Below are 14,597 nucleotides of genomic sequence, written 5' to 3' on the forward strand. Positions count from 1 at the left end.
CATGGGGGTCCTGTTACCTGGGTACAGCATGGCGGGGGGAGGGGGTCTCGTACAGCATGGGGGGGGGGGGGTCCCGTTACCCGGGTACAGCATGGGGGGGGGGGGGGGCTCGCGTTACCCGGAGTATCCGCGGCATTTTATCCAAGCTATGCGCTTACATTATTGTGTGAGTGCTGGCGGCATTCTTACAATAATCCGCCGCAATCGGAGCACGTTGGGTAAACGTCCTGGACCAACAGCCGAGGAAGTGCCGCAGGATGGTCTCTGCTCCCCGGTGACTGGCAGACTGTTTTTGCACCTTCTTTCTAAATAAGGAAGCAGGCTGTCAGACATATGACCACCGTCCCGATTTGGGTTCTGCGACAGTAGGCCTATCCATCGCATCCCATGATTGCTCAACGCTGTCCAATGAAAGGCCTCCACCCCTCCCCCCTCCCCATCCCACACGCACGCGGAGCAGGACCACGGAGCCCAGTCTCATCACGGCCCGGGATTCGTTGGACTACACTTTTTGGGGGGGATTTGGAACTTTCTCTCCCCCTAACTCTCTCACTATCTCTCTCTCCCTCCCTCTCTCCCTCTCCCTCTCGCTCTTCCCCTCGCCTCCCATCTCCTCTTCTCTCTCTCATATGATGATGGGATAGCGATCATCAGCAGCGGCGTGATGTCATCGCAGCAGGATGTGATCGGCCGTCCCGCCCGGTGAGGTGAGCAGAGTTTGGAGAGGAGCGGTGATCCGACCCGGCGGATCCCCCCCCCCGAGGCGCGAAGCTCTGAAAGATGGTCACCTCCTCACGCCGCGTCTCCCGCCACCCGTCCGTCTCACGCGCTCCCGCCGCGGGCTCTGCCTCGATCCTCCTTCCCAGAATAAGACACCGCCATGCCACCGGCAGAGAAATAAGAAGAGTTGTATTTTTAGGGCGGTTATTGGACCACGTGCCCAAAAGGTAAACCGGATGGCCATCGCTGCGCAAAGTGTCCTGGTCGGCCTGTACAGCATGCACGAGGCCAGGACGACGTGGACGCGCACTGCCCTGTCGGTGCTCTTCGCGTCTCTTCTTGTGGGGATCGTGGCGTCATATCCGACCCATAGCAGGACTACTCATAATGCGACTTTACTGGAGCGGCGCTGGGAGACCCTCTTCTCCCGCTCGTACCTGGGGCTGAGCGGAGACCGCTCCGAGCTCAACTGGGAGAGCGACTACCTGCTGGGCATCAAGCGGGTCCGCCGGCTCTACTGCAACGTGGGCATCGGGTTCCACCTGCAGGTGCTGCCGGACGGGGTGGTCAGCGGGGTGCACAGCGAGAACCCCTACAGTGAGTCCGTGTGTGTGTGTGTGTGTGTGTGTGTGTGTGTGTGTGTGTGTGTGTGTGTGTGTGTGTATGTGTGTGTGTGTGTTTATTAAGAGATCGGCCGGTGCGCTTGGCAATCATTAAAGGGGACTGCCGGTGGCATTGCTGAAAGTTTCTTTAAGCAATGACTAATCTATTAAAAGCCTTATATCCGCCAGCGCAAAATATTCTCCTTGACCAAAACATGACATGAATGCTTGGACCAATTTAGACGGCCGCTTATTTTTACCCCGAGTGCTGCTGTCAGTCAGCGTTCAAGTGACCCATGCACGCCGCTCGTAAAGCGGCAGACTTTCAGACAGAGAGGGGGTGGGGGCTCCAGAAAAGTGCGTTTCGCTGAAGCGAGCCGGTCTCAGCAGCCCGTAGACCAGAGACTCATCGAGTCGCAGTGCACCTGCAAGGTTACACCCACTGCTGCAGAGCCGCGGAGTCCCCGCTAACCGCAGACCCACCAGTCAGCCCCCTGTCCCCCCAGGCGGGAGCAGGACTCCCCATAATCATGTGTTCCCTGCAGGCCTGATAGAGATCTCCACCGTGGACCGAGGCGTGATCAGCCTGCGGGGCGTCAGAAGCGAGCTGTACGTCGCAATGAACGGCCGGGGAAGGTTATACGGAACGGTACGTGCGCGTGCATGCTGTGACGCATCCCTCCCGTCGGCTCCCCGCTGGGAGGGATGCTGTGGAGACAGATCCGCTCCTGGAGCGACGCGTTAGAAACTGGATGATGATGCAACGTTATGAATCGCATCATACTGATGAAAAGCAAAAGGCAATGCCACGAGGAGGGCAACCGCGCACATACGTCATTAGGTGACGTTTTAAAAATGCACACTCATTCTATTTCTTTATCACAGGAATCCATCTACGCATGCATTTGGACGAAACGTAAAAGATGTAATATTTGATGCAATGAACAGCGATATGGATGTCACTTTAGTCATATTATGACCTTAAAGGACCTTTATGTTTATTTATTGTAGCCTAGTAATGTCCTTGGCATCCAGGAAGTTTTTTTTAGTCCTCATAAGTACGCAGGCTTCTGCAGCAGAGCCTAGAGATGAGGAGGAAGAGGAGGAGGAGGAAGAGGAGGAGGAGGGTTGTGTGTTGAAGAGTCCCTCTAGAGCAGGCACCACCTGCTCCGATGCATGCTCCACCTGACAGATTTACCGGCCGCGGGTCAAACGGCCGGCGGTACATACACACATTCGCTGACCTCAACCCCCCCTACTCTGACCCCCCCCCCCCTACAGAGAGCGTTCAGGGATGAGTGCAAGTTCAAGGAGAGCCTGCTGGCCAACAACTACAACGCCTACGAGAGCCTCGTGTATCCCCGCTCCTACATCGCACTCAGTAAGCACGGCCGGGCCAAGCGCGGCAACAAGGCCACCACCGCCCAGACCGTCACCCACTTCCTGCCCCGCCTGTGACCTCCCCCTCCCCCCACCCTGCCCGCCGCGGGGGGCCGGGGAGCCGGGAGGAGGGACGACGGAGGGGGGGGGGGGGGGGGGGAAAGGGGCCGGAGCCCGACTCATTTGCACACGACGTGGAAGATCTTCCAGGTAACTTTAGAGCAGAACACAAAAGAAGAGGAGAAAAAAACTGAAGCACCTTCATGATGTACTCACTAGTAGACTGCAGAGGACGATGGAGTCGCACGCACACGCACACACACACACACACACACACACACACACACACACACACACACACAAATATTTATTCTCTTTCTATACATATACACGTGTACGTTTGTTGAGCTGTCTTTGTATTACGATGACCTATGTATGCCAAACTGTGCTGCTTTAATCATTATGTTTCTTATCGGTTGTTGTTTTAATGATGGGCTGGGAGGGGGAGGAGCTCGGCTGGTCTCACTTTACATTGGTGCTTGCTTTTACCAAACCATGTCATCATATACATATTTATAGATATATAAATATGTATATATATACGTACACACACATGTATGTATGGATATATACATGTATGCATTTTAGGAGTGAAACAAATACTTTTTATTACCTCAAAGAACCACTTTACCGGGGGGAGGGGGGGCGACTCTGGGCCGCCGGGTCAAAGATGTCCGCCGCAAGCCGCCGAGGGAACTTGTTGAACGCACTTAATGCTGCTCGCTTTAAAGGTGCCTCGGTGTTCGCACTCGCAGCCCCTCAAAGACCTGCATGTAAGGGACACCCACTGGAGTCAGAAATAGGTGCTGTGGGGTTGGGGGGGGGGGGGGTTGGCTATCTGGTTTATTTTCTTTTCTGTAATTAGATTGATCAAGTCGTTAGCCGTCCTTACGGGGGGGGGGGGGGGGAGCCTCCTGTGTTTGTAGCGGGCGGGCGTGAATCACCAGGAAACACGTGAATGTAGGCCCGCTAGACGGAGCAGAGTAGAGGCTTGGAGTGGAGCTGTGGAGCCTGTCCTCTCGGACAACCTTGGTGCCGTCCCTGGAGAGCAGAGCTTCAGCTGTGGCGCTCAGTGAGCTAGCGCTACGCTCGGGCCCGCTGTAGCTAGCACACATCAGACTGGTCCGATCGCGCAATGAGCAAAAGTGTAAATAGTGTATTGAATGAGAAATGCTATGATGTATCAGGCAATAAACAGTTCAGGGTTTTTCTGTTACCGGCCAAAGATGGTGCCTCAGTGATTATGCAGTTCGAAATTGTCCCTGTAAGATGGTTTGCTGTACTTATCTGTTTGTGTGTGTGCGTCTGTGTACCTCGGGCAGTCTTCCCACTTCCTGGTGTGCTCTGCAGTGTCGCTGCTGCAGCAGGGTGCAGGATAGCAGGGTGATTTGGGACCTGCAAATGGAATCAGGGGATGATCAGCTGATTGGTCAATGGGACTCAGTCCACCGTGGCCAGCAGGGCAGATGATACACTGGTAAATTCTTCACGCAAGACAATGTCTACCTGTCACCTGTAGATGCTGTATAACTGGTTGCATTCTATCAGAGAAAGATGCTAAGTGGCTGTAGTTTATTAGGGAAAGATGCTAAGTGGCTGTAGTTTATTAGGGAAAGATGCTAGGTGGCTGTAGTTTATTAGGGAAAGATGCTAGGTGGCTGAAGTTTATTAGGAAAAGATGCTAGGTGGCTGTAGCTTATTAGGTAAAGATGCTAGGTGGCTGAAGTTTATTAGGAAAAGATGCTAGGTGGCTGAAGTTTATTAGGAAAAGATGCTAGGTGGCTGTAGTTCATTAGGGAAAGGTGCTAAGTGGTTGTAGTTCACAAGAGGCTCTGACCATCAAGGCCTAGCCCCGCCCCCCAGAGCCGAGCTATAGGTCATAACTATCGTGTTCAAACGGTTGGTTGTGTCACGGTGGTTGTGTAAGACGGTGTCATGTCCAGTCCCTCACACACCAGCAGGAGATCTGGGCTTCTCTCAGAATCATCTAGAGCCAATTCAAAATGGACGGACGGTGTCTTTGTTTCCCCCTTGGGGGGGACTGTGTCGGCATCTCGACGGGGGCACCCCCCCCCCCCCCCCCAACCCCCCTGAAGGACTATTTTAATCCAGTACAGACTTATTACAGTGTTGGCCCTGCTGTCTTTGTTGTTTCTCAGCCCCCCCCCAAAACTAGCACACACACACAAAGCGCACACACATGCAAGAATGTGAATCTGCCAGGATGAACCCACCCCCTCCCCTCTGTGTACCTGAGACCCCCTCCGCCAAGCACCCAGCCGAGGGACCTCGGGATTCCAGACGTAACCCAGGAGCTTCCTGGTCATCCCTCATCCCTTTTTAGTTCAAGGTCACCGCCATGGATCTGCCTTGACCCCCCCCCCCCCCTTACGGTGCTGCGTCGCTACATCAGTGGTTGTTATTCGGCGGATGCCAAACCTCAGATGTCATCTCCGCTCTGTTGATTGAACGCTCGCCACAGCGGTGAGGGCATAAAGGAACAGAGATTAATAATATGCGTTGTCGTTCTCCCTCTGGTTGGGACCGTGGTGTTGTGCTGTTGGCCAGGGCACGTACTGTAGGCTAAAGCGCTATGACATCGTGTTCCGCTTTGAAATGCAGCACCCAAAACATGACACCCCCCACACACACCGCCACATCGCCCCACTGAGGAGAGTCGCCCTCCGTCCCGGTCCAGCGGCTCGCTCTGCAGCCGGGGCGGTTGTAGTTCTGTGGAATCGAGTCCGGAGTAGCAGTTTAGCCTGAAAGCGACATGGGGGAGAGCAGGAGGAGGATATATTTGAGTCATGCTCTCTTTTCAGCAGTACACTCTGTACTTTTCACGGTTTTACTCTCTGGGATAGAGAGTGGCTCTCAGAATGTCAGTCTGTCCATTAGCAGAAGTCCCCACCACTGCCGCTAACCGTAGCCAACTAGCACCGCGCCGCGAGCGCTGGCGGAGATTCAACTGTTCAGACCTGAGAGCGAACGGCTGGTTGTGTTCTTCAAACAGCGATGATGGTTGGGTTTTATTGCCCCGATTGTTTTCAGAACATTGGGGCTGATTCGGGGGTGCATTGGTTTGTTTGTAATTTTTTATGTTAGCAATACGCCAAAGGCTAGCTCAGCGCTACAGCACAGCGCACAGCGCTCCGACGCATCGGAACTCGAGAGTTTGCTCGAGTTTCTCTCGTGTACTTAATAAAAAAGATTTGTTGCTCTTGTAGTCGAGGTTGCATGCGGTACCAGAAGGGTATTAACCACTTGTTTGGGACATTTAACGCAACTTGAAAGTCGGGGAATTTGATGGTGTGGACGTGGTATTTTGCGCATGTGCCGACCACACGACAAATGGCTGCTTCTCACGCCGACTCACATGTCTCAATGCCTTTACTAGCACCTTATCGAGGATATCTTTCAAACATTATTTTAAAGGTGAATAAATAAGTGAATGTCTTTTTGTTTCACGCCTGAGCGATGTACGAGTGACGTGAAAGAGCGGAATCACATAAAAAAGAAATGCGAGTTTGCCCATGAAAAAAAAGCTCCCTCTTTGTTTTAGCTTTGACCAAAACACATGATCAAAAATATTTCTTATTATTTAAAACTTTTTTTCACTGCGAGTACCATTTCTTTATAAATATATGGTGAGGATTTAAGTTTTTATTTTGCCATTTATCTCCGTTTCTCCAGTCTTCATATTGTGTCAGTGTGTCATCAGACCTGTTTTAACTATGTTCCATTTGATCTTGTGTTCAGTGTTACTGTAAGGCCTGTCCATCTGTGTTCGCATATACCTCACCCTCTGCCTTAGTTTGAGTTTGCTAAGATGGTTGTAAATGATGAAGAAAACGAGAGCCTTATTGAACCGTTTTAGTGAAAACGCAGAGTAAGGATCGTATGTGCTGTGCACAGTAGTCCACTGTATTCCTGATAACAATAAAGATGTTGATTTTGTTTTTTATGCCATTGGTATGTTTTTATTCTCCCGTCTCTTGTGTTTGTAGGGGGGCAACTGTGTGTTTGTGTGTGTGTGTGTGTGTGTGTGTGTGTGTGTGTGTGTGTGTGTGTGTGTGTGTGTGTGTGTACACACGGGGGGGCTGGGTCTGTTACAGTTTCTATTTTATCATTCAAATGTTTTGATAATGAACCTTTTTGTTATTACTATGTTGGTAGGTCTACAGCCAGTCATTAAATATTTAGATGTATTCATAATCATTAATAACCTATCAATTTCTCTAAACAAACGCCATTTTGTTTTGACATTCAATTTTTGGGAGTCTTGTGCTCAAGTTGCCAAGTGTGCTATATCAGTCGTTCACCACCAAGCGTCAACAAACACACAAACGGACAGGAGCCAAAGTTCAGCGTGTTGTTAACGGCGCCATCTGCTGTCCAGACAGCGCCAGTGCTGCTCTGGTGCAGAAAATACTAAACTCAACATGAACAGTGGACGTCATGGACATAACGTTATATTTATTCATAGGTTAAAAAAAAGTATATAAATATATAAACATAAATTTACATATACACATCATATATATATATACACATACTAATCATTTTTTTCTATTTCAATACAAATATATATTTGTATATATATTTTTATAAAAATAAATCAATTAAGGTTAAAACTAAAGCCAACGAAATGGAGAATTACAAGAGTGAATATTTGATTGATTTATAACGTTTACATTTTATATTGCTTAATAACTATTCTAAAACTAAATAAGGCTACACAACACAAGGTTTTATTTTTAGCCAAATGAATAATATATGACGGTCATTGTAGGTCCAGAGGCCTGGATATAGAACCTCCCCAAAGCAGACTGCACAAAGGAGGGTGGGCCTACCTCTTCATCCTTCCCCAGACCTCCTTGGGGGAGGGGGGGGGGGGGGGGGGGGGGGGGGCGGTTGGACCGGCCTCCTGGAGGTGGACCGGCCTCATCGAGGTGGACCCACCCCTCCTGGAGGTGGACCACGCACAGTTCCGTCGGAGGAAAGCCGCACATCTGCTCGGGGGCGAGCGCTGCGTAAAGCCTGAGCGCAGAGCGGCGGTCTGGGCCTTTAAATAGGGACCTTTCTGTCTCTGGCTCAACACATCATCTCCAGACGGCCAGCAGCCACAGCGTCAGGATGGAGGTCACCAAGAAGTCCGAGCTGATGGACACCGTGCTGGCGGTGCTCCTCGCGGTCCTCCAGGGTTTCCGGCTGGCGGAGTCCGTCCCCAACCCCTCGCCGTTGCTCGGCTCCAACTGGGGCTCCCCGCGGCGGTTCGTGCACCTGCAGACGGCAACGGAGCTCAACACTTTCTACCTGGAGATCATGGCCACCGGCGACGTGCGCAAGACCACCATCAGGAGTCCAAACAGTAGGTGGACTTCTTAATATCCAGAGATCATGTTTAGGATGGTTTGGGTTTGGACCCTCCGTGCATGTGTAACTTGTCGGATGTTCCTTCACGTCCGCAGCTGTGCTGATCCTCAAGGCGGAGACCAGGGAGCGCGTGGCGATTCTGGGCATCAAGAGTAACCGCTACGTGTGCCTGAACTCCGAGGGGGTGCCCTACAGCTCGGTGAGGAACCCCAGCTGCTCTGCGGAAACATTGATCTGAACTATGTGTGGAAGTTTAAGTGGATTAAGTCAGCCCCAAATCCACTTGGTTTCCGGGAGTCTTTACGCGTCTTTTACGCACGTCTCCATCGACGCTTCGCTTAAAGTCTGCAGCATGCCGGGCTTCACACACGGCTTGGCTGTCAAACCAGCCATAACTGCACCTATAGGCCCGTTATTAGTAATATTTTCAGCATTTTTAGATTTTTTTTAATATTATGATGATGACGATGACGTTGATGATGATGATGTTTGTTATGGTGTAGTCCGTCTGCCACCGGGACAGCTGCCTCTTCACCCACCGGTTGCTGGAGACCCACCGGGACGTGTACTACTCGTGGCGCAGTGGGATCCTGCTGGACCTGGAGGGCTCGCGGCAGACCTTCACCCCGGGGCGCTACGTGCCGCCCGGCGCGCTCTTCTTATCCGAGCGGAACACGGTGCCGCTCGAGCGCCTTACGCACCGCGACAAGAGGACCCGGGGCGCGCAGGGGCAGGTGGACGCGGTGGACCCAGCGGACCCGCACAGCGTGTTCCCGCGCACACAGACCGAGGAGGGCTCCGACTCGCGCGCCGTACCGGAGGATGACGCAGACTGGGACGCGGAACCGGGAGAGGGAGGGGGGGTTGGCGGTAACACCTCGAGGGAGACGCTCCCGGGGGCCCCGTCAGACGACGACCCGTGGCGCGTGCACTCCCTGGGCCCCGGGAGCCCCCGGTTCACCGGGACGACGGGCTGAAGTTACGGGACTTGATTGAAACATGTCAGTATACACGCGTCGTGGTGCTGGTTGTTGTTGGGATGGTTTTCCAGCTGGTCTGCTGAGAGCCGCAGTAAACATGACCGTGAGACTTGACGTGACAGGACCGAGAAGCTGGGAGTCAATTAAGACTGAAAAACGTGACGTCAAATGTTGTGAATGGGACACAAATGAAAGGTTATATTGACCAGCCTTTAAAGCATTCCCAACACTTAACTTAACTCAAAAGCACTATGAGAACCAGACTCTAACACCAAACCGTGCCTGTAGAGTGATCCAGAAACATTGTATTTGATAACTTCTACTTTTGTATTTATATTATTCTTGACTTGAAACATGTTATATAATGTCTACTTACTAAGCGGTACAAACGACCACCTAGTATTATTCTTTAGTAATTTCAAATCTGAACTCTTATCTACAGTCTGCTTATTAAGAGCCGACAGTCTCTGAAAATGTATTTATTTAAACCCCTTCCTTGCTGTTATTTATATTGTATGTATTGTGTGTATTTATGTACATACAAGGAAATGATTCACACCTTTCAACATGCGAATGTCAAACTCTGTCTATAAATAAAAGAAAGAAACAAGACTTCTGACTACTCTTTGTCTAAAGATCTCTGAACAGACCCTGCTACTGGGGACCCTAGGGGCCCCTAGAAGCCAAATGGGCCCACATGGAAAACCCCAGGATGAGTGAAGCCAAGAAATCGATCTGTTTCGTGTCCGATAAATAAGTTCCTAAAATATGAACTTCCTTAAGAAAAGACACATTGAGCTGCTATGCTCAGAAGCATAATGTTTAAATGATCGCTTTCTCTGAAGACACAAGATCTGAACCCAGCGTATAAACACTTCTATTAATGTAATACTGTAGATTCTTGCTGTGCTGTGCTTCTGAAGGGTTTAAGGTCTTTAGATGTGAAGAACAGGACAACCTTTTGTGCGCAGCAGAGTCCCAGCAGAAGGTGTTCACATTGCGTGCAAGACTGAATGAGAGAATCCAAATTCAAGTTTTCTGTCGTCTTTCAGTTTATTTCTTTTAGATAAAACAAAGACTACAGCGAATTCTAGACCCGAGTAAAATCAATTTAAAACGGTGACTTAAACATGTTTCCACCTTTGGTTCCAAAATCCCAGAGAATAAAATGATTTAGGGATCACAATGGAAAAACGTATAGAGTTAAAAAAACACGTTACATTCAGTACATTAAAGAAAGTGCATGCTCCTCCCAAACACTCGGCATGGAAGTACAGTTTATACTTTTCCACCTCACATAAAAGATTCTGCACAATAATTATCAGACCCTCACCCAGACCTCCTCCACCCCCTGTCTCAGACCAGACCCTCACCCAGACCTCCTCCACCCCCCGTCTTAGACCAGACCCTCACCCAGACCTCCTCTCCCCTCTGGACTCCTGTGAGGAGTCCTATTCTGGGTCCCCCCAAAGCCCAAAGTCCTGGACCGGCAGAACTCTGCTGCCGGGTCCTCATCGACACGTCACCCCATCCACTTCTTTAAGGCCTTAAGGGGACAGAGCTCTGAACCCTTAAGGGGACACAGCTCTGAACCCTTAAGGGGACAGAGCTCTAAGGCCTTAAGGGGACAGAGCTCTAAGACCTTAAGGGGACAGAGCTCTAAGGCCTTAAGGGGACAGCGCTTTAAGGCCTTAAGGGGACAAAGCTCTAAGGCCTTAAGAGACAGCTTTAAGGAGATAAGGGGACGGAGCTTTAAGGGCAAGGGGACAGAGCTTTAAGGACACAATGGGACAGAGCTTTAAGGCCTTAAGGGGACATAGTTCTAAGGGTGGTGACCCCCAGTCTGTTGAACTCCCTCCCCATGGACATCCTTAACGCTGGAGCCGTTAGAGGCCGTCTATTTGTCATCTTTTAAATCATTCATTCATTGTAGTTCTTCTATTGATATAATTGAGTCTTCTTTGCATTCTGATTCTGTCTCCCCATGGGAAGCGCCTTGGGTCCGTCCTCTGCCTTTAACTCTCCCTCCTCCCTCCCTCCCTCCCCCACTCTCTCTAACACTCTTTCAGCCCCTCCAGGTGTTCCTTCCTGTTGGTGAAGACGCAGCGTGCTGCCGTGAGCTCCACAGCCCCCGCGGCCCCCTTGGGCCCCGGGGCCCGCCGCAGTGTAAACAGGAAGCGGCTGACCCCCGTGTTGGGGCAGGGGGCCGTGAGCTGCGCGGGGCGGGCGCCGTCCGGCGGCGTGCAGCCTCGCTCCTCCAGGAGGTGCTTCACCGCCACGCGGATGAAGCCTCCGTGGCTGACCGCCAGGACGTGGACCCCGCCCTCGGGGCCGGACCTCCCCTCAGTCCCAGACCCCCTCTCCTCTGAGCCGCCGTCGGGCGCGGCCGGGGGTCCCGGGGACCCCCCAGAGGTTGAGGCGTCACCGTGGCCGTCCATCATCTGCTGGAAGAGAACCTTGAGGAAGTCTTTGAAGCGACGCCGGACCTGGGGGGGGCAAGAGGACGGGTCAGACCATCCTCTGGACCTGGTGTGTGTGTGTGTGGGGGGGGGGGGGGGGATGTAACCTGGTCTCGATCTTAACCAAGCACAACACTTATCTCAAATCATATATTTTGAACTAAACATGTCCACCTAACCATCTCTTAACTGTTCAAACTTACCTAACGTACACTATCTAATCAAACTCACCTAACTAGCGGTCTACAATGGCCATGGCCATATAGACCCGTTCTCTCTTCTTATATTACTTACTAATTATTTCTTATTATCCTTATTATTATTTTTCGCATTATCATAAAGGGCCACTAGATGGCGCCATTATAAAAGCAATAATAAACCTTTGGCGTTTATGGCTTCTTTTCAAATAGAGGACCCATTAGAAGCAGGCGGAGGAAACCCTTTCCTTTACCATCATTAGTGGTACTCAAATAAATCCCTTTGTTGCAGCATTTAACACAGATAAAAACAACACTTCGGCTTTGACGTGAGAACATTAAAACAATAATTTCCTCCTCATGTTTCATCCCTTAGTACTCAGACCAGGTCTATGTAGGATCCAGGTAATCTGTAATCGACTCACCTGATCTAGGGTCTCCCCCCCAGGAGGGGTGTAGTCGCGGCAGGACTGGCCGGCGGCGTTGGCCATGTTCTTCAGATCCTCTTTGGGTCGGCCCTCAGCGACCCCGAAGCCCTGCAAGACGAACCCAGAGCCATCCATCAAACTCCTGTTCTCCATCACTCACCCCGTTCTCCATCAGCCTCACCCTGTTCTCCACCCCGTTCTCCATCAGACTAACCCTGTTCTCCACCCCGTTCTCCATCAGACTAACCCTGTTCTCCACCCCGTTCTCCATCCGACTCACCCTGTTCTCCATCATTAGCCCTGTTCTCCATCAGACTAACCCTGTTCTCCACCCTGTACTCCATCCGACTCACCCTGTTCTCCGTCATTAACCCTGTTCTCCACCCTGTTCTCCGTCATTAGCCCTGTTCTCCACCCTGTTCTCCGTCATCAACCCTGTTCTCCACCCTGTTCTCCCTCGGCCCTCAGACTCCTCAGACTCCCTTTGAACCAGACAGAAGGGTTAAGGTCTCGTACCCGCTCCCTGAGCAGAGGCTCCTGGAGCGGCTCCACCCTGGTGCCCCCCGCGTTGGCCCTCAGGATCTGCTCAGCCGTCTGAGGACAGAACACACAACGACAGACACACACAGACAGACACACACACACACCGACAGACACACACACCGACAGACACACACACACACACACAACGACACACACACACCGACAGACATACACACACCGACAGACACACACACACACACCGAGATACACACACACCGACATACACACAACGAAAGATAAGAACCGAAGGACACACACATCGACAGACACACACACCAGTCAGCGTATTGTATTGATGTGATGGATATTATTTAATGTTTGTTTCGCGCGGTATGTCTGACAACAGATGGATACGAGTCTACAGACTGCAGGGGGGGTCGGAGGGCAGGGTTCAGACCCCAGGGGTCAAACCCCGGACTACCTGGCGGGCTCGCTGCAGGTCACTGGTGTACACGGCGTCGAAGCGGAGGTCTTTGAGGTACCCACCCACCGCCTCCGCCTGCCTCAGCCCTGTCTCCGACAGGGTGGTGTCCACACCCTGACCTGACGACAGAGAACCACCGTCACCACCACGTCACCGCTCAACCCTCGAACTGGTTACACTGGAACACGTTTTGACACACCCATATCTTTAACCCAAGCTGATGTGTGCCTGGCTGCTCCAGGATCAGCAGTAGGATCCTCCATAGGGTCGACATACCTGACACGCTGATACAGGATCAGCTGATCCTTCATATGGTGAACTCACCTTGCAGTAGCTTGTCTCTGTTGTACTGCGTCTCACCACTGCAAGGAGACAGTCAGTAAGACATCGCAATTCAAGTATACAGTTGTGGCATATATTGTCGACAACACAATACAACGGGCAGTTAAACAGTCAGTTCAATACACTGAATGGTTTTGAGCTGACATCGCAGACAGTTCGTGTCACTCAACGTGTAACCTTCAAGACAGAATACTCCGACGACAGACTTTGAAGGCATTTCTATATTTGGGGTTTCGACGCCAATCATGTTCAATAACAATGGTTATGCGTTTCATTCTTCGGAGATAAAGATCTCGGCGATAATGACTTACTGTCGTACGATGGTCAGGCTGAATGTAAACATCGTCCCGGTCATTCAGGGTAACTTCCGGGTTATTCAGCGTGACGTAGCTGGTTGTCGTCACAGCAGCAGCCAATAGTGTGATACCTCAATTCAGGGTTAAAACCGGATAATATGGAATGGTCGTAAATATAAATAATCTTAATAATTATTAAGACTTAATAATCTAATAGACGTAGTCGAACTACAAGCATCACCATACTGTAAAATTTCTGATTGGTGTTGCACCCCAAGGCTATGTCACTTACATATCTTGTGCCTGGGGAGGGAGAGTCAGTGATAAACAGATCAAAATAGAGAGTGGCCTCCTAAAAAAACTGTTACCTGGAGATATTGTCCTAGCAGACCGTAGGTTTAATATTTGTGATAGTGTGGGATTTTACTGTGCTTCACTACTGATACCTGCATTCACCAAGGGGATAAAACAGCTGTCAGCGTATGAGGTGGCAGAAACTAGAAAAATAGCAAATTTGCGTATTCATGTGGAGAGAGTCAAAGGATTAGTCTGAAGAAAATATCAGATTCTGCAAAGCGGTGCTATGCCCATAGAGAACATGGCAACAAAACCAGGCGAGGCACTAGCATTGATTGACAAGATTGGGGTAATTTGTTGTGTCTTGTCTAATCTTTCGGAGTCTGTTGTCCCATTGGAGTAATGAGGAGGGGAAGAGGGGGAGGAGGAGGAGGAAAAATATTTAAATACTATACTTCAATACTAAATATACTATACTATATATATATACTAA

General features: G+C 50.7%; 3 protein-coding genes across 3 annotated transcripts; 2 read left to right on the forward strand and 1 right to left on the reverse strand.

Annotated features, from left to right (window-relative positions):
* Positions 1 to 956: 956 nt before the first annotated feature.
* On the forward strand, positions 957 to 2,780 carry LOC307089284 (fibroblast growth factor 6-like; the record flags this gene model as incomplete). The annotated part of the gene is made up of 3 exons (XM_079755489.1): positions 957 to 1,317; positions 1,868 to 1,971; positions 2,604 to 2,780. The coding sequence occupies 3 exons, from the start codon at positions 957 to 959 to the stop codon at positions 2,778 to 2,780; spliced, it is 642 nt and encodes a 213-aa protein (XP_079611615.1).
* A 5,118-nt stretch (positions 2,781 to 7,898) lies between these two features.
* On the forward strand, positions 7,899 to 9,115 carry fgf23 (fibroblast growth factor 23; the record flags this gene model as incomplete). The annotated part of the gene is made up of 3 exons (XM_079755766.1): positions 7,899 to 8,133; positions 8,234 to 8,337; positions 8,642 to 9,115. The coding sequence occupies 3 exons, from the start codon at positions 7,899 to 7,901 to the stop codon at positions 9,113 to 9,115; spliced, it is 813 nt and encodes a 270-aa protein (XP_079611892.1).
* Positions 9,116 to 10,175: 1,060 nt separating this feature from the next.
* Positions 10,176 to 14,162, reverse strand: tigarb (TP53 induced glycolysis regulatory phosphatase b). Its single transcript, XM_079755550.1, has 6 exons — positions 13,823 to 14,162; positions 13,494 to 13,531; positions 13,167 to 13,288; positions 12,719 to 12,796; positions 12,200 to 12,310; positions 10,176 to 11,604 (listed from the first exon to the last, which is right to left on the reverse strand). Exons 1-6 carry the CDS (start codon positions 13,864 to 13,866, stop codon positions 11,173 to 11,175), a joined length of 825 nt encoding a protein of 274 aa, XP_079611676.1. The 5' UTR covers positions 13,867 to 14,162; the 3' UTR covers positions 10,176 to 11,172.
* Between the last annotated feature and the right edge of the window lie 435 nt (positions 14,163 to 14,597).

Source organism: Pollachius pollachius, assembly GCF_949987615.1.
Source record: "Pollachius pollachius genome assembly, chromosome: 18".
NCBI classification, from domain to species: domain Eukaryota; kingdom Metazoa; phylum Chordata; class Actinopteri; order Gadiformes; family Gadidae; genus Pollachius; species Pollachius pollachius.